The sequence below is a fragment of the Magnolia sinica genome, chromosome 9, assembly GCF_029962835.1.
Source record: "Magnolia sinica isolate HGM2019 chromosome 9, MsV1, whole genome shotgun sequence".
Classification (NCBI taxonomy): Eukaryota; Viridiplantae; Streptophyta; class Magnoliopsida; order Magnoliales; family Magnoliaceae; genus Magnolia; species Magnolia sinica.
This window is the reverse complement of record NC_080581.1, coordinates 64,916,657-64,944,465: the sequence shown is the minus strand read 5'-3', so window position 1 is coordinate 64,944,465 and position 27,809 is coordinate 64,916,657. Positions and strand designations below refer to the sequence as shown.

General features: G+C 38.4%; 1 protein-coding gene across 1 annotated transcript; it reads right to left on the bottom strand.

The window, feature by feature from the left end:
• LOC131255050 (ankyrin repeat-containing protein BDA1-like) lies at window positions 1-14,263 on the bottom strand. Its single transcript, XM_058255745.1, has 2 exons — window positions 13,694-14,263; window positions 1-741 (listed from the first exon to the last, which is right to left on the bottom strand). Exons 1-2 carry the CDS (start codon window positions 14,261-14,263, stop codon window positions 1-3), a joined length of 1,311 nt encoding a protein of 436 aa, XP_058111728.1.
• Window positions 14,264-27,809: the final 13,546 nt, after the last annotated feature.

The window sequence follows — 27,809 nt, the reverse complement described above, 5'->3', positions numbered from 1 at the left end:
CTAAACAACATTTCTCCTGCCCATTGAACGTCGCCTGTTTCTCATTTGCAAGATTCCATACTTCCTGAGGCGAGTTAGAGCCAAGCGCAGGAAATGGCACAGAAATAGTAGGCCAACTAACGCTACCCACCCAAAGATTGCAATTGGAATTCTAAGCCACCGGTGCAAAGCATGTCGAACTCTATATGATGTGAGAGCAGACATCACGTAGGTGTAAGTAACCACCATCGAAGAAACAGCAACCCACATTATCACCATAAAAACCCACAACACAGATCTTCGTTGGAGAGGAAATCCACTTATTAGAAGTAGGATTATGAGCTGAGACGCAACGAATCCTATCCCATTGAAAATCAGAAACACTGTATACCGTAACGGCGACCGGTAACTCATAATGGCCTCTCCTGCAAAGTGCTTAACCTTTTCGCCGTCAAAACCGGTATCTTGCCAAAGGCCACCTGGAGGGTTGAGTCCGGCTTGGAAGGTTCCTGTGGCAATCAATACGGCCACTACAATTAGTGTGCTCCGAGTCTCGTCTAACCACTTGCCATGGTCTTTTTTCTTCTTGCGTGAGGGATGCATTTCTTCCCCACTTGTAGCTCCAGCTCCTTTGAGGATGGCTTCTAGTTCTGTATCAGGCGGTTCGGATGGACTTTGTAGCAACACGTCCAAGGCAGTCAAGCCATTGATGTTCTGGGCGTTTACGTCCACTTGTCTGTTCTCTACCAAGTACTTAACCGTCTGCAAAATTCATAGGGTTATGTTTCTTGAGGGAATTGTATGATCCTTATCTGCATAGTATCATCAAGTGATGACTTTCTACGAGTTAGGAGAATGGTTCCGTGCCTTGCATTCTTATGACAGGGCTAATAGAAAGAATAACCTCTACCATAACGCTTTACTAAAATTCAATTAATTCTAAATCCTGGTGCAAGACAAATGTGCCAAAAGCTATATACTAGAGATGGAACCACTCTAATTATAAAATAAAAAACTATAGATGCAGCTAGTATATGCTCGTTCGGACCACTCATTTGCTAAACTTGAGAAGAAGGGCAGGTGGGTTGACACAACTGCTAATCAATACATTGCTAACTTGAAAGACTTGTTTGAAACCTTATGGAATTCAAAGCACGAGAAAAGTGCATCTACCTGAAAAATAACACTTTGATAGATTGGGGGATGGAAACTTGCATATTTAAATGCAAAAATCGAACCTCGCTGACTTAATATTGCCATAGTCTTGCATCTAGTTCTTAAAGGGTTTAATGTTTGTTTCCAATCATTGAAAATATCCACCAAAAAGCTTGCTCATGTGTTCTTGCCGGGGCTATCTAATTCATGATGAAAACTTATTTGCACCGGATGTATGATTTCTACTACTCGCATGAACTGTTTTGCTTTTAAAGTTCTTTTTTTGTTCCTAACTTTTTCTCATACATATACATGACACCTTAGATTGGGACACGTTGAAAAGGATAAAATAAAAAGGTTATTGAACAGGGTTTAATACTCTGTACAGATAAGGTAAAATTCAACACATGTAAGCATTGTTGCATGGTGAGATGATAAGAAAATATCTCCCTATGGGCATGTTAATTTTACCAATTGTATCAGTAAGGTATAAGAAATGGGTAATGATTACAAATTGCCAAATTGCTTTACTTGTTTGGTAACAATAGCGGTATTTGGCTCCCAAGGTGGCATTGCTTAAAATGTTTGTCTGATTTAGGTAAGATTATAAAGATTATAATTTTACAATGTAAATTTGTAATAATTACATATTTTTTCTTTTATCCATCACCTATTACAAATGTATTTACCCTTTGAATTATGTGTTATAGTACTTGTTTAAACAAACATTTTGAAATTATAATGATGGAGAAATCGACAAAACAAATGGGCCTTAAAGAAAATAGAGCATCAAAGTTGCTATATATATAGTGTATTCAGGAATTTGTGGTCCTGTTTAATAGGGTAGCGTTAGCTTTTACCTTTTCAAAGTAACGGTGATTCCAAATGTCATTATTACACATTCCTTTTTCTTTTTTCCCCAACTTTTTTTCTTCACTCCACCATACGTCTCCTCTCTTCTTCTTCTTTCATAGTAATAAGGAAAACTTTCCTTCAAGATTTATCAATGTAGGTTTTTAGTATTTAAAAAAATCTAAAATGAAGGCTTTTTTGATGATCTTCACGATATAATAGTAAGATTTGATGGTGATATTTATGATTATAGAAAGAAGAAGAAGAAAACACCCATAGAGAGAAGATGTAAACAAAGAATGCTTTCAAAAATGTACCAAAGTAGTGCTTTTTATGCGGCAAGCCATGGATTCTACTAATCTGCTAGTGTAGAGATGCCCTATCTCGAATTGACCAAGGTATTTTTTAGTTCGAAAAAAATTGGATATATTCTCGGTTTGTATGCTATGAAGATTTACACATTTTCGATTCGCTCGAAAACTATGAATCGGTTTGGTTCAGTCCGACCAAAGGTTTCATTAGATTCAACCGAACGAGTTATGCATATGAGCGCAAATTGGCATATTTAAGTCCGACCATGATTAGGGCTTAGTTAATATGAGTGTTTCCTCTCTAGGGGCAAGGTTTTGCAATGTGAGAGGGTTTTAAACACTTTTAAAGGCTTGGGAAGAAATTTTCTTAAGGGGCTATAGTTTTCCTAGGTACACATCGCAAGAAGAAATCAATTTTGTCTATAATTAAAGAATGTGAGTGGTGTAAACTCTAAGGTTTTGATTATAGTGGACTTTTTGTACCTTTGTATTGTGGTTTTTTTTTCTCGGAACAGTTTTCAATGTTAAAATATCTTTTGTTATGTGTGATTGCTTTGGTTGGTTATTTTTTATTTGATTGTTCTATCATCCCTAAACATGCTTCCACAAAGCACACAGATTAATGGTGGTATTAGATCAAAATTTCTAATGTCTAGAGTTGATATGGGTTTATCGAGGCTGAAGATTACATTGTAGTGGTGTGAGATAAGAGCCGAAACTCTAACAAAGTGGTATTTTAGTGTCAGGTTTAAGGACGCTTGGGAATTCAGTGAAGATATCAAGGTCGAAGTTCGATATACAAAAATTTAATGGGATGAATAATTTTAGTTTGTGTTAATAGAACGTTAATGATAATCTAGTATCACAAGTGTTGGACAAGGCATTGTTGGAGAGTAAACTGGAGAAGATATCAAATGATGACTAGAGCATCATCTGTATATATCCATTAGATGAAGTCATGTACAATGTTCTAAATTGAGAATCTCCCCTGAAGATGTGGAAGAAACTAGAAGATTTATACATGGCAAAGTCCATCACTAATAAGTTTTTTATAAAGGAATAAATTGTTGGGCTATAAATGAAGGAATGACCCAATTTTTTGGAGCACATGAACTCGTTTACTAATGTATGTTGCAAGTTATTAAGGCTTGAAATGATGATTGTGGAAGAAGACAAAGCGATGCTCTAAGTGCTATAGTTTATAGCCCCTTTTTGTTGTCAAATTTGTGGTGCCAAAGACACTGTTATGAAGCTTGCATATGTGAAGAACAAAGCTCTACTCAAGATCAGCTTTGATTGACAAGCACTGTTCACAAGTCAAGACTCAAGAAAGTGAGATTGTTCAACTTAATTCAAGACAAGGATAATGTAAGATCTCAAGAAGCTTTCAAGTTCAACCTCAAGATCTCAAGAAGCTTTCAAGTTTGAGCTACATCAAGACTTCAAGCTTCATTACTTTCAAAGGTCACTCATCTCTAAGTTTCAATGTCCTTACTTCACTATTGAGGTATGACTGACCTTAGGTTGACCTTTAGAGTAGGCTATTCTGGATATATAATTCATATGCTTTATATAAGTGAGTTTAGTCTGTTCTAAGACTAGTCCTGAACTTTGTTCGACTAGTCCTAACACTACTTCGACCTGTTTAAGAATTTCCTAGATCAGTTGTAAGTTTGTTGCAAAATTTAAAATTTTTTTGTTAAACTTCGACTAGTCTTAGGGACTGTTCGACTAGTCATATGAACAGTGTCAACTATTTCTTCGACCAATCGTAGTCCTACGACTCAAAGTACAGTGTTAAAATTCGGCTAGCTTCGACTAGTCGTGAACAACCTACAATTAGTCGAAGGAGACCTACGACTAGTCATGAAACCACCAGATCTTATCGCGTCTAAATTTTCAAATATTTATTGGTTCTACGACCAGTCGTAGAGATCTTTAGACCAGTCAAAGATGTGATTTGCTCACCTATAAATAGAGCACGAATCTTAGAATAAAATATGAAATTGAAGCTAATTTAAATCGGCCTTCTGAGAGATAAGTTTGTGCTCCATTTAAGCTAAGTGTGCATGTTTAATATTCTCTTTCTTTAACTTTTAAAATTAATTTTGTTTCTTGTATTCTAATCTGATCTGAAAAAGAGGAAGTTTCCTTTTTTCTTTTTCTGGAATCAAAATCAATTAAAGCTAGCCCCATTTGGTTTAATTCAAAATCTATTAGAACTTAGAACCATTATAAAATGAGTATTAGACATTGAACTTTGACATTCAAATCTCTACTCCGACTTGGTTCTTCTGGGTTGCTACAATGAAGGAGAAATTCAGGTATTTTATGTTTATGTAATTTATTTTCATTTGATTTTCTTTTGGGATTTGCCAGAAAAATGTCATTGTATTGGTTATCTGAGGAGAGCCAGGAAAACTCAGAAGAGGGGGTTTTTTTTTTTAATTGTGTAAGCCCACAGAGAAAGACACAATTGTGAAAGTTTTGGGTGAACCTGGAAAACCTATCTTTGATAGTGAACGCTGATATCCCCTGTGTGAGGATATTAGGAGTGGAGTAGCTGTGTGGCTATTTATTAACAATTGGTGTACACACAGGCGAACCACTATAATCCCTTGTGTTTTGTGGTTGTGTGGTTTATATTTCATATCTTTAATTATTCATTTGTGAGATGTATATGTGGATTTGAATGTTGTAATCATTTTATTTCAAGATCAGTGGAGAATGCTGTAATAGTTTAGATTTATATTTCTGCAATTTATCTCTTGCTATCTCTTTATTAGTTTGAGCTTCAGTTTCTCTATTTGTTCTAATAAGGTTGCCCTACCATTTTTATGGTGCATGGTTGTCCTTAAAACAATTAATATTTTGAGATTGCATTCAGCATTGTATATTGATTTATTGATTTTGCTATATCTCTTTCTTTATTTTCAGATGCTACTTCTAGTATCGCTTCCCATATCATACGACCATCTCGTCACTACTCTGGTATATCGGAAAAATATAGTGAAGTTGGAAGAGATCACTATGGTTCTTATTTCCAATGAGATGAAGAAGAAGTTAAGCAATGGTGACTTTGAGGTGGAATGGTTAGTTGCAAAATGGGGTCAAAGATGTAGGAGATTTGTGGAGCGATCTCGATCTGACAAGAAAATGAAAGAAAATATGTTTCCCCATAATACTTGATGTCAACTCTATTAAGCACATAACAACTAAGGGAAGCTTCGGGATTCGTGATCAGCCATGTAGGCAGCCAATGGAAACTCGATTCTTACAGATGTTACCTTATAAGAAAATCATCTGCACTTGCAAAAGGGGGTTGTCTTTTTTTAAGAGGAGAAGATGGTGATTTTTTTATAAGAAGGGACTGGGGAGAGAGAGAGAGAGAGAGTAAAATAAAGGGGAAAGAAAATGAACAGGAAAGGCTAGGAAAAGGAGAGAAGTAGAAACTTACGTTTACTTGGATTTAGTGAGAGTAGGGTAGAATCAAAGATAAGGATATCCAATCATCTCTTCTCTTAAAGAGTGTTAAATCTTTTAATTTTCCTTTCATATCTCAAAGCACAAAGCAATATTTACTTTTCAACAATTTTTTTCCTTTCTTAATCCAGACTGTGATCAAGATCAATGTTGAGCTCCATGTCTCTGCGATCATAGTTACTATCCTTTTATTGCAACTTTTCATTTACTTAATTTAAGGTTAAGGTTGACGTTGAACACTCCATCTCTGCAATGTTGTAACTTTGACTGTAATAATTATCTTGAGCTTAATAAATTCACAAAAATCCTAAAATCCTATAAAGTAGAAACTGCACAAGTATGCGGGAAGAATGGTGGTGAACCCCTTCATTCTTTGTCATCGAAGTCCTTACCTGAAATCCTCAATTGTAGACCAATCATAGGAGTCACTCGGATTGGGGAGTATTTCAATTCCCCAACTTATAACAATTTTATGGAATTTATTCGATCATAGATTTTGAGTTTCATTGGCAAGTGACGACTCTAATTCAATCGCATCATATCCCGAGCCCACACACACCCACTTATTGCATTTCCATTGCCAATCATATGCATGTGTACCGAGAGCATCCGGAATAACATTTTCAAAATTAATATTATTTTCATTTTCCACACTAGAGAACAAATGAAATGAAGATAGATTCAAGATACCTTCTATTGACAATTGTATGTGTCCTTGAAAGAACATGCTTAGGTGTCATAGAAAAAGATAAAAAGGTTGAAACACAATTCGACATTGAATAAATGATACTGAGATTTAGCGAATGACTCGATGAAAAATCACAATGAGTGGGCTAGATTTTGGCACCTTAGAAGCAAGCCAGTAATGAAAAACCACCAACCTAAGATTCAGATGTCCATAGCAACTTGAGGAGAATCACAACTTCACAATCATATGCAAGAATGTAACAAAACTTAGAAACTCGACAACTATTCCGCTCAACATATAATGTCCTTTATTTAATAAAACAAACTTTATATAAAATGTATTATAACAAATGCATAGTTCAAACCTTAATTAATCTACTCCCATCATTCCACCTAATTTTATTCCTAACCATCTCTTTTAACAACATATTAAAAATGAGAAAACATCATTTATTTCATAACAACCTTATGCATCCTCATCAAAATTTCCATAACTTAATCATGTGATGTAAGTATTGTGTGATCTTAGGCACATGGGAAAGCTAGCATAATGAGCTTTAAATTGGATTAGTTTTACTTCTTTTTAACATTGTTCGATATCTTAAAAAGCAAACAATAAAAAGAATGATGGAAATAGTATTGAAAACCTTAACTCTTTTTAGGTAACTAACAGGTATAAGAAAATCTCTTATAAAAAGCTATATTAAAATGGGAGTTACTTGATAGAGGACTCTTCACGTGGGGTCCACTCTTTGCACAATCACTTCACGGTCCTATAATGTCAAATATGATGATCTATGATTTATTGAAAATCTAAGTTGTTTAATTATTTGATTATGCCTCATATGAAAATGGATGGTGGAGATTGGCTTAACCCAGATGATCTTGGCATCAAAATCCCTGGATGAAAACTCTTCCACTCAAGTATTGTGTCTTCAGGGGTCCTTGCATGATTCACAATGCAAAACAAATTCTAGAGCCATACCATGTGACATCAATAAAAGTGTATTTGTAGGAAACCACCTTGAATGCTTCATAAATGAAGGTGATAGAAGATGATGGTGTTGACAGCATAGATGAAAGATGGTGATGGTGAAGATGATGGTGTTGACAGCATAGATGGGAGATGGTGATGATGTTGACAGCATAGATGAGAGATGGTGATGGTGTTGACAGCATAGATGGGAGATGGTGATGATGTTGACAGCATAGATGAGAGATGGTGATGGTGAAGATGATGGTGTTGACAGCGTAGATGAGAGATGGTGATGGTGAAGATGATGGATAACAAAGATGCAGACGATGAAGTTAGCGTCAGTATAAGGTTGGGAACAAGTACATGGATTGGTCATGCTGAGTGTGACTTCACTCTCATACACTTGACGATGACAATAAAAATCTTTAAAATGACACACATGGGCATAAAGAATAATGGAGAAAAGTTGAAGACAAAAGCCAATGATGGATAATTAATATCATGATGTCTCCACAACAAATCACATTAAACAAGCCATAGGTTGGCACTCTCTGAGTGACTTGGCGAAAAAAAATAAAAACCATAAATAAACTAAAGGCCTAGTTATTAGGCCTCATTAAGTGGCTCGAATAGAGAATCACAATCTCATTATCACATATAATATATAGTATAAATTAACTTAGAAAATCAACAACAATTGCCCTACACTTAGAGAGTGTCATCAATCTTCACCTACTTCAGTTGTCCATTCATTTGCCAATAGCGATGTTGAAGATCTGGATCATCTTTTTTGCCAAAGCGATCTAGTTTCTCAGGTATGGTTCCACTTCTCCTAGCTATTTGACATGGATGTGCATGGTCTTCAATGGATAGCCCTAACGATTATGCATTGGACTAGCAAGGGCAATTCCTCCTCCACACTCAAAATGCTTAGGGGCTTAGCACCCATGCTTTATTTTGTGGGAATTATGGTTGGAACGAAATAGATGGAGATTCAAAGGGAAATGGGTGTCGGTAGGAGTCGTTATTGGGAGGAATAATAGATGGCTGAGACAGATAGATTTTCGGTTAGCAGAGATAGGGAAGGTTTCTTTGTCCGAGATGGTTACTCTTCATTCTCTAGGTCTTAACGGTGGCAACCCTCTTAGAGGGGATAGGGTGGAAATCATTTGTTGCATTCGACTAGAGAGGGATTGATATAAAATGAATGTAGATGGGTCAACTAGAGTTAACTTCAATGATGGGGTGCTGGGAGCATTTGCAAGGATCATATAGGCCATCTTCACGTTTCAAAACTCCTATGGTCGCTTGACCAATATGGTAGCTGAGACCCAAACACTGCTAGATGGCTTAGAGATTTGCAGTGAATTGAGCCTATCTAATATTATTTTGGAAAGTGATTATTGCATCATTGTGAAGGCATCATCCAACCCTCGAGCTAACTCTCCTTAGAATATTTGGTATCAGTTAGGAGTTATCTATCAATTTCAGAGGTTCATTAACTTCAAGATTTCCCATACTTTCAGGGAAGGTAATTTTGTGGTGAATGCCCTTGCGAGGTTGGCTAGCGGTGGGTGGCCCAATGCACGATATTTTTGTTGGTCGGATATTTGAGCCCGATTAAAGGGCTTATATCCTTGGACAACACAGGGGTGGGTGTCATCAGGAAGTTAAAGGAGTGAGGGTCATTGTTTGTAGTGTAGTTGTTAGTTGGCTCTGCCCATTTTTATTCTTGGTTTTTGGGGGTGATAGGAAAGGTGAGGCCCCTTTTTGTGGAGCCCACCCGAAGTACATGCCTATAAATGTTGTTCATTCAATGTATTTTAGGTGGTGCTTGCCACCAGTTTTTTGGGGAAAAGAGAGAGAGAGAGAGAGAGCACATTATTTATAATAAAATAATTATGTAAGGCTACACACTAATAAATGTAGATCCTTTATTCCACCTCCAAATTCCTAAACCTTATCATCTATTTTGAATAAATATTGAAAATGACAAAAAAAAAAAAAAAAAAAAAAAACCCTTATTTCATCACACAATCATGTACATCTTTTTTTAAAAAATCAACCATAACTTATACAGAGTTGGAATTGCATGACCTTAAGCTTGTTGGAAAGGGAACTTAATGGGCTTTTAAATGGGACTAATTTGATATTGACATCATTTGATATCTCATAAGTGGACCATAAAAAAAGTGAGGGAAATTAAAACTATAACTTTATTTAGATAATTAAAAGTTAGAGATATTTCTCTAAAAGATGAGGACTCTTCATGTCAAGCCCACAATGATTGCCCACTCATCACACGATCATGATAATAATCCTCTAGGGTTAAAGATAATGATCCATACACAACTCAAAATCTGAGCCATTGAATTATTTGATCATGGGTCATATGAAAATTGATGGTGGAGATTGGATTGATCTGGATGATCCCCACATCATCTTCAAATAACCATTTCTTTCACTCCATGAAAACAAAAAAATAAAAATAAATAAAAATTTAAAAAAATTAAAAAAAAAATCCCCTCATTTCTAAGCTAGATAAGAGTTGGCCTCATGAGGAAAATTAACAATTATGAAGCTTCATTTGTAGCGTTTTTAAGATAAAATTTAGGGATCCTAATTTCCTATTGGTTTAATATGAATATTTTAGCCTTTTATTACTCTTATGCCTAAGGAACAATGAATATGTTAAAAAGCTAATTTAGTATATAGATCGCATTATTGATATTGAAGAAGACAACAAACAAGAATAATAATAAGAAGAAGAAGAAGAAGATCCATAATGGTTCATGTTTCTTAGCAACAACGAAGTAAGGATGGTGTTGTCATCATCATCCTTTATGCTTATAAACTCACTATCATCCTTCCATAGTTTGGTAGGTACGATCCCGTAACATCCTTGAATTTTGGCCCACAAAGTCCTGGATTATTTGAGTTAAAAATTAATTTTTTGATTTATAACAAAACAATCACTTAGAACTTTGATAGAGGCACTCTTGGATGAACAAAAGGTTGGATGATTAACTCATGCCACTGGTTGCGGGTGAGGTCAAAGGATTTATTCTTGTCATCATTGTAAATAACTTTTTACACAAATTGGTAAGATCTCCATATAAGGAAAATGTGCTCATCTGAATAAGAATTTTACTAATCTGGCGGACTCCTCTCTATATAAGAAGGGAACGGAGAGAGTTCTCTTGTGAAAAACCTAAGGAAAGGAGAAGACCCGAGGGGGATCCTATGGAGGAAAGCTCTCATTGATAGGTTTCAAAAACCATTTTTCTTTTATTTTCTTGTGCTTTTAACACAGAATTCCCATATCTATGCCATGAATGGGGCAGATTAGCGTCATGTTTGTCGCATTGATCCGTGGAAATATTTAATAGTAAGCTTTGGTTTTGGGCGAGATCTCTTGTTGTAAAGATTGGCATTAGACTGTCCAATGGGGTGAGCTCAGATCCATGTGGATAATGTGATCCTTAAAGCGAAAATAATTAAGGCCTCAAATTTTGGAATGATCTACCACCAGGTGAGCCACACCAATTAGATTAAATCTCGATCGTTGATTTGTATATTGGATTATTCGATGAATTTTCTTATATATCATATTGATCTACACCATTCATAACAACTCTAGGTTAGATCTAGGATGTTATCCAAAATTTTAGATGGATCAGACCTTTGGATGGATCATAACAATCAAAGGATAATATTAATGATAAAACATGTCATAGATGATTGTGGTTCTTGGATGGTCTAAATCTGAACAATCGTTTGATTTTTTTTTTCTTTCTTAACTTAATGGTATGGGAATCATTGGATGGTTCAGATTTAATATGCGTATGATAAATCCTTAAGAACTTAGAAACAAGAAAAATCTCTAGACTTTGTTGAATCGGATCAGCAGCGCATAATCGACCTCTATCGATTCGATGGAAGGAAGCTTCGATCGATCAAAATAGGCCAAAATATGTCTAGAGACTTAAACTATGAAATTATGAATTTTTTTATTTGATCGATGGAGCATCAATCAGACTCGATCAGTCAAAGGGTTTGATCAAAGATGCTGGAAATGGTCCTGTGACCAAACCTTTTTAATTCTTCTTTTTTTTTTTTTTTTTTTTTAATCAATCAGAGATCAATTTAATTGAGGGCCTTAGATTTAACTCAATCAATCAACGGAATCCTAAACTGATTGGTGATATTCCTAATTATGATAATTGGATTAATAAGTTTATAATACACATAATTCACCTTTCACTAATTATCAAATTGATGAATGAAGGTAGGTCACCGTAATTTAATCAAAGGTGGGTCCCATTGTATGGAATAATTAGATCAATTTATGATTTTTTAATTATTTATTAAAGTTCTTAGATTCAAACATGTTCGACTGTTCCACGGATTTATTTCTACCAAGTATAGGTGAGTAAATCATGTTAATTTATTGATGTTTAAATGATTGTGTTAAATGATTGTTACTGTGAATTGTATATATGGGAATGTATATCATTACATTCATGAAATCAAATTTTCCTCTCATGTGCAGAGATGTATATGAAAATTTGTGTATGTCAATGCATTGGGCACTGAGCATACACATATGCATTGCATAAGGCTCTTATGCTGATTCCTAGAGGCCTACTCTAAATGATTTGCATGCACACCTCATCCTTGGGTTCCTAGAGGATCTCTCTAAATGATTTTCATTATAAAAATATTACCAAATGTCTACTATACTAGTGGAAGCCTACTCAAGAAGTAGATGAAGACCTTGCCTATGCTTACTGAATATGGTAGAAGCTTGCCAAGTGCAGATACAAGTTGATGGATATCCAACTCAAGCATGTGGATGACCTTCCCACTTGATGCATGCATTTCATGTCATTTTTGTATTAATACACATGCATGCATTCTTGTACTTTAATTGTTATTTGATGTTATCTTAATTGTGCTATGCATGAACCATGATGGGTTCATTCACTTGGCCTGGCTAACTGACGTTTGTTGAATAACAACCACACAGAGATGATCGAAAGTGGAAATGTAAATTAGGTACCAAAGAATGAGGCCAAGATGGCAGATGACCCATAGGATCAGTGGCCATATTTATCTGAAGACAAATTTCTTGCAATGAATTAATTGAATGAATCGTTGACATGAACTGCTGATTATGAACTTCAAATTTTCTTTATATTATTCATTTATGAATAGATATTGTTAGGTTACTTGTTGCTAGGCATTTTGTGTTGGATGGTTATTGATATTTATGATTAATTAGAGTTCCAAATGGGTGAACTTTGTTGCGTTATCAATTTGATGATATGATTGGAGAATGTGATGGTGGTTAATGGAAATGTGTGAAATTGTATGACATGTGTGGATGTGTGCATATTAGAATATAGAATGAACATAGAATGCATTTAAATTATGCCTTCAAGCAATTGTATAATTTTATCGATTTAAGTACACTTGGTGTACGAGTCATGGACGATAACTCGGGTCTGAAAGTGCACACTCTGTATTCGAATTGCAGGCATGACATATCCTATGTAGTTATAAACTGTACCCTTGGGTGAAACACACGATGTTTTGGTCTTTGAATCAATCTAACGGTTTAAAAACGATCTTCCTAAGTCAATGATGATATTTCGTTTTAAAATAGGAGGCCTTTAACCCTTGGATCAAGGACCATGCAATAATCAATGATTGGGAATAACTTGACCTAGATGCTGCCTACATCACCTTACTTGATTCAAATAAGATAAGGATTCATGAAGAGAACTACATTTATCAAGGTTTCATTTGGGGCGTAGTTAAGAAAATAGGAGCCCTTAAACCATTAAATCACGGGCCATGCAAAAATCAATGATTGCAAAGAACTTGACCTAGATGCTTCGTGCATCACCTTACCTGATTCAAATAAGAGCCAAGTTCATGAAGAGAACTACGTTTATCAAGGTTTCATTTGGGGGCATGGCTAAGATAAATATCTGGTGAATTTTGCTTTCATAAATTGGTTTAAGAAGGATAACTTAAAAGTGAGTTCAATTCATTTTAGTTAATATAATCCCTAATAGATAATTAATATTAACTAAAATAAAATGAACACATGGGCCTTGGTTTCCTGTTACCTCTATAACAAACATATAGCTTAAATAAGCAAATATATGGAAACTAAATGAAATATGAATGTTATTGTGGAGATTGAAGAAGATGAAGAAGAAGAAGAGAAGAAGATCCATACCCTGGTATGCTTCTTAGCTATACAAAGATGGAGGATTGTGTTGTCATCATCATCCTTCATTTTCACAAACTCAACATCAGGAACATTATTTGCAAGCTCTAACAACAAATCTGCGGCCTTGAAGCGGTTATGATTCACACAGAGGTGCAAAATCGGCTCCCTTCGAACGGTCAAGACCCGAATGGAACTACTGTTTTTATCAACTAGCTCCCTCATGACCTCCACACGATCTTTGAGTGCTGCTGCATGGAGAGGAATCATTCCATCTTGGTCACGAGCAAAGCACATATTAGCGTTGGTCGCTAATAGTAATTTTACCATTTCTACATGCCCTTTGGCTGACGCCAAATGCAAAGCAGAGGATTTTTCAGAATTTAATGCATGAGCGAGATCTGGCTTTCTGTTTAAAATTTTCTCCGCAAACTCCACATGCCCAAATAAAGCTGCTATGTGCAAAGAGGTCTCGTCAAAATCAGCTGTTGTATCGAGAATATTAGGATTTCCTTCAAGCAATGTAGTTAGGGAATCAACATTCCCCAAAAGAGCTGCTTCGTGAAGCTCAGCATCCATTCTCTCTCTCTCTCTCTCTCTCTCTCTCTCTCTCAACAAAGAAGTCCAAAATTCTTCTCCCAAAGTAAAGTTTCAAAGTGCCGTCCGGCCGGCTAGCCTAGCATGGTTTCGGACTGGTGTTTGGCCTATTAGCTCGGCCGGTCGGACTGGCATGTATGGTCATGTTCTATCTTATAACTAACGAGTTCTAAAACTTGCTTCCTCAACTCAGAAAGTCTGCTTTGAAAGTGCAGCCCTGGTACTAGCCACGCTTCTTTTTGGAAATTTTTATATTTATAATTCCAGGGATTTCAAATTTTTACTAACACATGTATATTCCTTATTTTATATGATATAACATTGAGTCGAGTTGGTTAAAGACTCGTTTGAGTCAAACCAACCCGACTTGACATCCAGTTCAGTTTTTGGGTTTTCGAACCATGCTACAAATTATAGGCTATTCTAAAGCTTGGTTTGGCAACACATGCATCTTGCATGTATATGGCTGGTTTTACTATTTTTCTTGTGCGCATGTGGGCCACTTAATCAAGATATGGATCAGGAAAATTCACATAGAAAATAATGATTTCATCAATATATGTGTCAAGCAGGCTCCTGCCCGGGCTAACCTTTTATTATTTATTTATTTTTGGCTCGGACGAGGCCTTCTGTGCTAGGCCCATGTTGGGCTAAGGGTTTGGCCCTTGTAGTGCAGTGTTGTGTGCTGGGTCCATCTGGGGAATTTAAATTAGCTGCACCTTACTGGGTAAACGAAGTAACAAACAAGAGCACGTGTGAGAGAATCGTGCCATCAGGTTACCCTTATGTTGACTTGTACAGATTCCATGTCCTAGATATCATTTTGATATGATCGGAAAAATTAGTCATTTATGGTTTTAAATTTCAGATGAAACCGTTCGTATTGCTTCTGATTGTGCAATTGTATAGCTCATTGACAGGCTCATTTATAGGTATGGGGCTAGGGCTGAATGTCCGGCTGGTTGGATCAGGTTGGTGCTCAACCCTAGCCCATCCCAAGGTTCCTATACCTCAACCCTAACCAAATCCAACCCTCGGGTTAGGAATTCTCAACCCAAGCCCAACCCAAACGGGTTCAATCAATTTGGTTTGGTGGATATATGCTAATATTTTCATTATGACATTAATATATTATGCTTCAAGTACACTACTTATTTTTTGTACATATGCTTTTATTAATTATATATGCAGTTGTTTATTGTAATGAACTTCATTTTTTTTTTCTAAACAAACAATCTAAAATATAGGACTGCTCCTTTAAAAGTCGTGTTGTGTAGCACGCAATCTATTTGAGAGAGAGAAGTCTAGCGTATTTTGTTAGCTTGAGTCATCGAAAATGACGTGGACCAATGAAACCCGACAACAACGAAATTTTATGTGCCTTCAACACAGATGATCCACACTCAATTATAATTTACAACTAACTTATATATATTGATCCGTTCGGGTTGGGTCGGGCAACCTGAGACCTCAACCCAAGCTTGATCCAAGTTTTATCCGATTAGTGTTTGTATAGCCCAAGCCTTAGACCGAACCCGATACATCCTGCCCCAGCGCAACCCAATGTCGGGTCAGTCACGGGTCGGTTAGGTTGAACCCACCCAACTTTCAGCCCTATTCTGGGACAAATGTGTGCTATGGACTCTAATGTCGATGACATCCACTCCCACCACTTTGCACACCCTACTCATTTAGCCGTGCACAAAAAAACTCCCACCACTTTGCACACCCTATTCATTTAGCCATGCACAAAAAAAAAAATAAAAAAAAAATAGGTCAATCTATAATTTGGATCCGCCATACAATCAGGAACAGTTGAGAGCGGATGCTCACCTTTGATTTGTGTGAAGGACCCACAGTATTTGTATATATTGCCATCATATTCATTCATATGAAACATCTGCCCCAGATGTTGCGTGGTCATAAGCAAAAAAATAGGCCATTTTGAAACTTTTGTGAGGCTCAGCAGAAATCAGTTCTCGGCGTCTCTCCCAGCTGTTCCAGCTTGTGTGGCTCGCCTGAGTCTTGGATCAGCTTGATTTTCGATTCCTTGTCTAAACGAGAGTGGATGTACATGATGGTTGGAGTGGATGTGCATGATGGTTGGAGTGGATGTAATAAACGTATCACAACTACCCCAAATCAACCATTTACACTACAAATATAGTGGAAACATTTTGCACTAGATAATATCCCCTGTATGGGTCCGTGTCTATATATATATATATATATATATATATATATATATATATATATATATATATATATATATTAGGGAAAAATTCAAAAAAATGATAACGTCCCATGAGGTCGAGCTGTGTGGGCCCCACCGTGGTGCGTGTCGACCATCAACACCGTGCATTTCATGAGTCCCCTTTAAATTATAGGATATCCCAAAAATCAGCCGTATACGGAACTCAGGTGGGCCATACCAATTAAAATCATGTGAAGACATGCCAAAAACATATAAAAGCACTTGGTGGGGCCCACCTGAGTTTTTAATGCTGCTGAAACTTGGTCTGAACCCTCATCCAAGTGGGACACACATAATGGATGGGCTGGATTTGCAAACCACATCTCGGTTGGCCCAAAAAATGATTATGAATGTTTTAATGGTGCACGGCCCTTCTCAACTTCTGTATGTGGTGTGGCTAACACAAGTCACGGATTGACTTGATTTTTGAGACCTAGACCCAAGAAGGAATGGTTCATTTGACTAATGGGGTAGATGTTCGACACGCATCACGGTGGGGCCCACACAGCTCGACCTCATGGGACGTTCCCATCAACTTGAGCGCATAGTACCTTTTCCTATACACACACACACACACACACACACACACACACACACACACACGTACGATCACAGAAAAGACACTTTCGCCTGAAATCCTTACTCTTGCTCCAGTGTGTGAGACCCAACCCAAGTTTGCATGTGTGCATGTGTGTGTGTGAGTATGCATCTCATATATTTTGGCCCTGCGGTCCTACCGGTCAAATTTCGGTGACCCGTGACCTTCGGATAGTGATTGCGGTCACCCTTGAGTTTAATCACGTAGACCCGACTCGGATTGACCCAAGACCTATGCCATTGCAACCGCATCGTCGCCGCGGTTCCAACGCCGCGTCTCATGCGTAAATCCGACGTGTCCATTAAAAGTTGTAGGTCACGCATTATTCGGGTCATTGATCATGATGTGAGGCCCACTTTACCCATGTGCACATTTTTCTTATGTGGGCCCACCCTAGGTTCCATGTGCCTAGCCTAGTCTAGTTCCACCTTTCCCATAGCTAACAATGATGAAAGTGCTCTAACCTAGGCTAAGATAGCCTCTTTCCTAGCAACTAATAATGGGTTGCTCTAACCCAAGTCTTCTTTTCCAGCAAAAAGCTGAAATTTTTCTCTTCTCAAGAGAAAGAAGACATCATTTTCCCTCCCCTTTCTAGAAACTAATCATTTCAACTCTACAAACTCTCTCATCTTCCTCTCTCTTTCTTCATTTCTCTCATCTCCTCTTTGCAAATGCCCTCCAACATCCACCATTACTGAACTTTTCCAGCCCTCTTTCTTCTTCTTTCCCCTTAGATCTAACTATCAAAGATCCATCATCACCATTGAACCTCCTTCCTTGAAGCTTGAGAAGCATGGTGGTTGAGGAATCTTGAAGATCCAACAAGTGGGTGAGCATGTAGGGTAGATTGCATGGTTCTTATTTTCATAGATCTTTTGTTGCTTCATATGGAGAGTGTAGGACTCACCACATCAATGGTGAAGGTCCACCACTCCTTGGATAAGGTTTTTAGCCATCACTTGCATGCATGCGATCTTGATGGGGCCATTCTCCATGGACCCCATCTTGATGAGATTTTCTTTAATCTTCTCTTCTCTCCTTTCTGTGGTTTGGATATAATGATTATGTGGCCCACCTGATGTGTCATGCAAATAGGATTTTCAAAATTTTGGGACATCCAAGCCCAAGTTGCTAGATACCCAGGCCCAATTGTGCTGCCTAGTTTTGCTGCTTGATTTGGAAGGCCTTTGGGCCTAATTTTATGGATTTTCTTGGGGTGGGGCTGGGGCTGGGAGTTGTGTGACACATTAGGGTGGACCCCACCTTGTGGAATCTATGATTTATTTTCCATTTATTAATTTTGTGAGCTGATCTAGACATTAACATGTTACTGTCTAGATTGCTGAAATTTTTTTTATGCTGTAATGTATGGGTTGTAGGCCTTGTTTGTGGTCTCTTTTTTCCTAATTTCTTAGACTTCTCTTTGAGGTGTGGACCCCACCTAAAATTCTAAATTTTTGTAGGGAGGTGTCCCACCCATGGTAGGACTTATCCACACAATTTCAAGGCCAAGGGATCCCATTTGGGCATCCAAAAGGGTGGGCCAACATACTGGACTGCCAGAAATTACTGTTGTGCAGTCCAGCAGCATAGTCCCATAAAAATAATATTAAAAAAAATAATTTCTAAGAAGGTGGGCCATATTTATGGATCCCACCTTGTTGTAGGCTTGATAAGGGACCTTGAGTCCAAATTTCAGAAATTTTGGAGGCCCAGAACCCACCCATTGGATGGCCCAAATTCAGGATAGTTATATTCCAGCAATGTTGCACCCTATATGGATTGTATTCTTTAAATTAATTTAAATACTTATGAATATCCTAAAATCATGAAAATTTACAGGGAAGTGGTCCACCCATGCTGGGACTCACCTACAAATTTTTGGGGCCAATGGAGCCCCGTGCACACCGTGGCAAGGGCCGTACTGGCTCACCACGTTCAGACGTCCAGATTAACCAGATTTTCTTGATAGTTTGTTTTATTTAAATTAATTAAAATACTTCTGACTGTCCAAAAATCACAAAATTTTGAGGATTCGTGGCCCACCTATGGGAGGACCATATTGTAAATTTTTATCGCCATCGGGCCCCTGTACCGACCGTGGTGTGGCCTGCAAACTTGGGTTAGTATTGGGCCAAATACCCAGGCTCGTATGACTACCCACCACGGGATGCCCCTACCTTGGGCTGTACTGTCTCACCACGTTCAGACGTCCAGATTAACCAGATTTTCTTGATAGTTTGTTTTATTTAAATTAATTAAAATACTTCTGACTGTCCAAAAATCACAAAATTTTGAGGATTCGTGGCCCACCTATGGGAGGACCATATTGTAAATTTTCATAGCCATCGGGCCCCTGTACTGACCGTGGTGTGGCTTGCAAACTTGGGTCAGTTTTGGGCCAGATACCTAGGCTCATATGACTACCCACCGCGGATGCCCCTACCTTGGGCTGTTGCTGGGCCTGTATTCTAGCAGCATAGCCCACTTCTAATGTGTGTTATGCATTTCCCTCTCATCCAATGGGACCCACTGTGATATGTGTGGGTCACCATGAGCCAGTAACCCATCTGGATTACATAAATTTCTGGATTCCAGCAGGCCCAGGAAGTGGGTGGGCTGGAATTCCAGCAAGGGGCCCAAATTTGCCTCATAGTTGATTGTTTTGGAGCTATTATGGCCCACCAGATTTAAGAGAGTGTTGCACACACTCCTTGACTTATTTCCTTAGACATTTTTAAGAATAATTAGTTCCTCTTAAGACCCACCGTTGTGGTGATGTTGGGGGTTAGCCTTAACCAAATTTTTGGTAGTTTATAGGCCCAATGGGCTGAAAACCTATTTCTTGAGCCCAAGATTGTGCAGGGCCTGACCTTATTGTTTCACGGGCCCAACGGGCCGTCTACAAGCTAACCGTATATATTTATTAGCCGTGATGCCTTCATGAAATGCTTAATTATGGGCTGACTTGCGGGGCCCACATAAATGTATATTGTGGAGGGCCTTGCTAAGTTTTTGGGCTAATGTGGCAAGGCCCACATTGTCAGCATAGGCCTTGCCCATGTGTATTCTTGGGCTTATGGGCTGCCCTCAAGTCCACCATAATGTATGAATTGGATGGCTTTTGTTTTGGGCCATTTCTTTAGGGCCCATTATGTGATATAGTATATGCATGTTTGTGTTAGCAAGTAAGCCTTGTGGACTTAGTTCTTTTGGATAGGCCCCATTGATCTTGGGCCTATACTCTCCTATCTATTGTGATGGGCTTAGGGGCAATAATACACAAGAAGTCGGGCCCTTGGCTGCCCACTAAACTGACCCTTTACTTGGGCCATGTAAAACTTGCTCATGTAAATGAATTACTGGGTTGCCCATGAAGCTCACCATAATACGTGGAATTATGACCTTTGTAGTTGGGCCCAAACCTTACTTGAGGGCCCACTATATGGCCTATGAGTTGGGCTTGGTGTATGGCCCATTAGGCCATGCATTGCCTAGGCTTTAGACCTTACATTATATGGGTAGTGGCGAGCTACCTCTTGGAAACCAGTTGAGGTTGGATGTCCTCCTGGGTGATCCTAAGGTAAGCTCATAGGTTTCTCTATGGGTGGTTAAAGGCCTACCATAACCTTAGGCCATTTATTTAAGGCTCAATGTGCATGTATGTGGAACCTACCTTAACGCATGTTTGGTCCAGGCCGTCCAAGCCTTGGATTGCCCGATTGTGAAAGCACTCTCTGCCTTGGGTTGCTGCTGGACTCACAATCCAGTAGCAGGCCCACTTGATCTTTTCATGATATATACACACTCTCCATCTGGTGGGGTCCCCTAGTGAGTATAGTTGGCCTTCATGAGATTATTTCCACATAGTCAACTAATTTCTGGACCTTAGCAGGCCCAGGAAGTCAAACGGGCCAAAAGTTTATTAAAGGGCCTTAGATGTACAATTTTATGGTTAAAACTTTATTTGGCTATGGGGCCCACCATATTGAGAACTTGTGTACATGTTACATGCTTATGTTTTCTTATAATCTTTGGGCTTAATCAGTGCATTCTTTTGGGTCACTTTTAGTGATCTTATGAGGACCCCATCTTAAGATCAGAATTTTGGGACATCCAGTGAGCCTAAAGTTGGTAGGGACGTCCCAGCTTGGCCCAGCCATATATTGGGCCGACTTCCACCATTTTGATGGACTTGTGGGCTGAGATAAGGATAATATTGGGCCCTTGATTGACCACTTAAATTGCTAGTTATTGGGCTGACGTAGTGGGCCCATTTCATCCAAACTTGAACTTTTTTTTTTGCCGTACATTGTGTACGTGGGCTGCCCACCAAGTCCAACTTAATGCATGGATTCTATGGCCATTGGAAATTGGGCCTTGGGCCTTAATTCCCCTCTTAGAACCTATGTTGTTAAAAGTGGTATTATATCTTTTTATGGCCTATTATGAGGAATATATGTATGTGGTTACTTTTAATTTTATCCTAAATGTAGGCTTGGGCCTTTTATCCATATAGTTCATGGTTGATATGCCTTTTTGGGGAATGGTGGTTAAATGTCCCCATTATGGACCCCTCTAGGTCCGGTTGTATTTAAGAGTGATTGGATACTTATCGTAGACTCTTGCTAGGCTCATTCCTACATTACTTAGACTCGTAACTTTTATACTTAGTCTTGTGGGCTACCCCAGGTATATGGGCCCCCACTAGAAGTTGGATTCCTTAAGGATGTTGTCTAAATACCTAGTCTTGGTTCCTTCTTGGATAGGAGGAATGTAATATACATTGTATATCGCCTTATAGTATGATTAAATTCATCCTCATAACCATGTACATCATTGTATGCTTGGTTGACACTATGTGTGTGTGGTCATATTGTGTCATTAGGCATTGCATGTTACCTTCTCTGAGGGATGTAGTATTCCTTCTTGAGCACATTGGATGCTTAGAATTGATGTATGGTTGATTGTGTGATTCATGCATCTGGCATTGCATAACATGTGAGCATTATCGCCCTTGCTTCATCAGGGCTATAGCATCCATAGAAACATCGTGGATGGCCATGTTTGGACACTGGAAATGTTACTTGAGCATATCGGGTGCATAAGATGCCCATGGGTGAAATTTTCAAAACTTCCATAGTACCAAGGATCTGCACCAGCGCCGTGACCGAGTGGAATATATGAGCACACAAGGGCCTCATATCGTTAAGCCGCGACTCTCACTGTCTTGTAGTCGATTGGATAGGGGTGTGGCCTTACTCGCCTTATGTAAGGAGGCATTGCTAAGCTGAATCTGATCAGCTCATGAATGGGTCCGCTACCGTCAGGCCTTGCTGGTGATTGGCTATCCACAGGCGGGTAGTGAGGTCCCTTACGCTCGTTTGACTGTGCGGGGTCTGTAGAGCGGTAGTAATCCAACAGTGTAATGGACCTTAGTGATTTTCTTATGATGGAAATGTACTTGATATGTAGGTTGGATATGAGCACTAACATTACTTCTCATTGCATTGCATCGATTATATAAGCCTCATGTTACATCGCTTTGGCATGGCGCCCAGTACCCTTTGCATTACCGTACTCATTGCATCATATAGCCTTGGTATGGCTTCCTGCATTATTATACTACCTTTGTATAGCTTTTTATGTTCATGATAGCCTTGGTAAGGCTAGTGGTGTTGGCTTTGATCATGTCTCCTTCCTGTATCTCCTATTATTCTTCTATGTACTATTATCACACACTTACACCACCCTCTAAGCTTTTATAAGCTCATGCACGATTGATGCGTGCAAGAGATCCTAGGCAGGTGTCGCAGTGGCAGAGTTTGGATTAGAGTTGAGCATGAGGACCTAGTATTGCAGCCTTCCTTTCTTTCTTCTATTATCTTATGTATGTCCTTTTGGACCTTATGTAAACTTGTAAAAGTTCAAATTCATAGTAGATTTTGTGATGTGTGCCTTTGTTATTCTCAGATTTATTTACTGTGATCTTGGGTATGCTCGTATTAGAAATGGTTATATTGTTATGAAAATCCTCTTTGTAGGATCCTAGGATCGAAACCTGCCTCAGGAGCCGAGAATGGGGTACTACGGAGGCTATTGCGACCAGAACCGGCCATCGGGTTTCTTGTGAATCCGGTTACCGAGTCTGGGGCGTGACACGGTGGTAAACTCTTAAGAGTTTCAACACTGGGTTAAGGGTTCGAGCATCCATAGGTGGTGAAATCTCGTTACGGCGTGAGTCCGTGGAAGTGTGTGTGTAAAAAAAAAAAAAAAACAATTAAATTAATTTTTTTTTTAAATACTAGTTGGATGGTCATGGAGCCAATCATGGTGTTTGTATAACGTCTAATCCATCTATCATAGTCTTAATTTCCACTGTGAAAATGAGAGATCCCAAAACATCTAATTATTAGGTGGGTCCACCATAGAAAATTCTCTCTGTCCATTTGCTGTACATTTTAATCGTTGGATCAACTTAATTTTTGGGTCGTCCCATTTTCATAGATGGATGGTTGGTAGTTGTGTAAGATGTCATACAAACACTGCAGTAGGCCCCACACAAAAATTAATTGGATATATATATATAGGGAAAAGGTACTATGTGCTCGACCTCACGATTAGCTGCCATGAGGTCGATCTGTGTGGGCCACACCGTGATGCGTGTCGACCATCAACACCGTGCATTTGATGGGTACCCTCAAAATAATGGGATATCCCAAAAATCAGCCGTATACGGAACTCAGGTGGGCCATAACATCTAAAATCATGTGAAACACCGTTAAAACATATAAAAGCGCTTGGTGGGGCCCACTTGAGTTTTGAATGCTGCTGAAACTTGGTCTGAACCCTCATGCAAGTGGGACACACATAATGGATGGGTTGGATTTGCAAACCACATCTCGGTGGGCCCAAAAAATGGATTATGAATGTTTTAATGGTGCACGGCTCCTCCCCACTTCTATATGTGGTGTGGCCCACACAAGCCACGGATTGACTTGATTTTTGAAACCTAGGCCCACGATGGAATGTTGCATCTGACTAATGGGTTCGATGTTCGAAACGCATCATGGTGAGGCCCACACAGCTCGACCTCATGGGACGAACTCGTGAGGTCGAGCGCATAGTACCTTTTCCCATATATATATATACACACACACACATACATACATACACACAGAAACGCTCACCTGCGAACCAGTACGTTTTGTACTACGTACAAACTTTTTTGAGAACCTATCATACATGTGAAGCAGCACCTCATGAAAACCCCCCGGGCACAAGTTTTACTTTGATCTAAAACTTTGATGGTCCATGGAAAATGAAAACAGTTTCCTCCCTTGATTTGCATTTCTCTTTGCTATGGCCCACCATAATTTTAGGTCGGGGTGAAAATTTGTCACATGGGGTTTGATGGGATTCTGCATCACATGGACCGTTCATATTAGACACCCATGGCACATGTGCAAAGGTGCACATGTGCGTAGGTGCGCAGGGGAGCATGACTCTCTCTCTCTCTCTCTCTCTCTCTCTCTCTCTCTCTCTCTCTCTCTCTCTCTCTCTCTCTCTCTCTCTCTATATATATATATATATATATATATATATATATATATATATATATGGTGTGTGTATGTGTGAATCAATCAGATGAAACCAACCTACTCATTTCGAGCTAATCAAATTGGTTTTGTCCTGAGTTGGCATATTCCATTTATTTATTTATAAAGATATACCAGAATGTTTCAATCAGATGAAACTGACACATTCATTTCGAACTAACCGAAATGTTCTGTCTCGACGTGGCATGTTTTCATTCATTTATCTACGAGAAATGATCCAGTAATCACAGAGCAACATAAGTTGCAGTGCTCTTAGCTGCACTGGGTCATTTCGACAGCCAAACAGTCTTAGAACACGTTTCACAAGTAACCACACCAGGTCCTTAGTCATGCCTCAGTAGTGGTAGACTCAAAAGAGTTTCAGCCCCAGGCCATGGGTTCGAGTACCCATTGTGGTGTGAGTGCGCCGATGGGAGCGAGTGTGTCTGAATTTATTTATTTTTTTAAATAATAATAATAAAATAAAATATTGAGCACACCAAAAAATTACACTAATTTGATTTTCAAATCTATCCTTGGTTTGGCCTTGTATCCATCCCTTTTCTAAGTCACGGTGGAATTATTAGGATTGCCTACCAACAGTAATCCTTTGCACTCATAAGCAATTCATGATGGCCCTTTACAAATACAGGAATGATTTATTTTTATTTTTATTGCATCTATTTCTGGGTAAATGATCTTGACCGTCACTATTAAGTGCTATAAATCAGAAGGTTAAGATTGTCAGATCCCTGTGATGCTTGCATGGTTGCCCATTAAATGAGCCGGATTGTAATAAACAGTCTAGATTAATGGATTGTCCAAGCGCCCAATACAACCGGGAGCACTTACGGTGCTCTAAGAGCACTCGAGCATTTCTGTTTATTTGTTTATTTGGTCATGTATGGTTTAGTTATTCTGCTAAAGGACGGATTAAATGGCCTGCTTATTTTATTAAGTAAACGCTACATCAAAACAAGGGGACATCACAAGCGTAATAATCAAACAAGCATCTCAAACAAATATATAGACTACTCTGGCTTTCACTCATCCAAGATAGATTGACACCGAGTTGACTCGGTTTTGATCTTGATCGTTCATGCTTGGCCACCCCTGCATTCAATGCAATGCAATGAAGGACACAATTGATTTCTCTAACTTTGTGTCCAAACTGATCCGTAGATCACATAATTATGCAGGTTGTATTGGCTCCAAATTCAGTTTTGGTCATTGATGTAACTATAATGCAGAATTGAAATGGATGGAGCTATAAATGGAGTATGGATATCAAATAAGGTATATGATTTGGAAGTCACTCCAAAATGGATCCTCAGGGATCTTCCACACATTACACCATTAGACAAGCAATGGGATGGGAAGAATAAGTTTCATGCACGTGTAGGTTTGAGGGCCAGCTATGTTTAAATAGTCACAAGAGAGAGGAGTTTGCAACGCATCGAAACTACTCATCCTTAAAAGGCTCCACATGTTTTACATTTCTGAGTTCTCTAGAACATTGTGCGTGTTACACAGTCCAAGTGCACCACCCCTACACTAATTGAGATTGATCACAACCTTAATAGGGTCCACCAATATGCCCGATTAGAATATCAAAACCTTAGGTAAATATATATTGTTGATCAATTAGGCACACCTTATAAAAGTCTCACATTATCCCACTTAGGCCACATTGATCAATGTCTAAGGTTCATTTATGAATTTATTTGAAAACATATTTTATGATTTTGAAGAAAACTTATGAATGATCAACCAATGCAATTATTGGATTATACGGGCAATGCTTATACAATCTGATCCATCAAGGCTACTAGTACCGGATCGCGGTAGTCATCACAACATTTAATCTTGGTGAAGTGAGAGCAAGCATGGTCACTAATACCACCTGCCTTATGACATAGATCAATGACAGAGAAGTGTGTTATGAGGATTACACACGTAGTGTGATCATATGTGCATTTCCTCAAGAGGTCCTAGAGCTTTAAAATGTCTTCGATGAGACAAACTTTAGTTCCGCTTACTCAAAACAAATTTTACATACTTAAGGAGAAGTAGAAATGAACTTTATATCAGAATCATCAAAACTTTATAAATGAGATCTCTACACATGTCTATACAAATAAAGCACGCTCAACTCCCACTAATTGAATGCATCTATGGAATCAATAACTCACATGGATGTCACATGTTTGTGAAATAGGGTGATGGAGAGCCCTTTACTAAGCGGATCCAGAATCATCTACTTAGTGCCAATGAACTCCATATACACTAGACGATTTTAAACACTTTCCTTCATAATGACATATTTGATGTCGATAAGAATTAGATTGTGTACTGAGTTACTCAGTACCTTAAGGGGTACTGAGTTGACGTGGCAAGAGCCTATTGGCTCTAAGATGTGGGGCTGCTTCCCTCCTCCAAACGTCAAAACAAACGTCGTTAGCCTCTTTCTCTCTCTTTCTCTCTTCCGTAAAAAGAAACAGAATCGTAAAAGTATCTACTGCTTATTTCTCTCTAGTGGAAATCAGAATGTGTAGTGCGGTCTTATCATACTATGTAAACTTAGTTGGGCCCACCTTGAATGTATGTGATCTATCCACGTTGTTCATCCGTTTTTACAGTAAATTTAAGGTGTTGAGCTCAAAATTTAAGCATATCCAAAGATCAAGTGGATCATACCACAGGAAACATTATGAGTAATGATTTCCACCGTTGAAACCTTGCTAGGCCACTTGCTAGGCCCTACAACGATTTTTATTTGTCATCCAACCTATTCATAATATCATAAAGACATGGATGAAGGGAAAACACAAATATAAACTTATCCAAAACTTCCGTGCCCCAAAGAATTTTTCAACGGTAGACATTTAATTCACACTGTTTCATGTGGTGTAGTCCATTTGAACTTTATATATGATTAATTTTTTGTCTTAAGCATTTAAATTATATGGTAAAATAGATGAACGGAGTGGATAAGATATATAAATTATGATGAACGTCATAAAATTTACTCAGCATGTTAAGCATAATGAGTTACCAAGTATGCAATCTGCGTCCTCT

What these genes read in the sequence shown, in the direction of transcription:
- LOC131255050 (XM_058255745.1), bottom strand. Translation starts at nt 14,263, where the DNA reads ATGGATGCTGAGCTTCACGAAGCAGCTCTTTTGGGGAATGTTGATTCC. An exon ending in TAGCTAAGAAGCATACCAGG is followed by an intron (nt 742 to 13,693) that starts GTATGGATCTTC and finishes TGAATTTTGCAG; the next exon opens with ACGGTTAAGTACTTGGTAGA.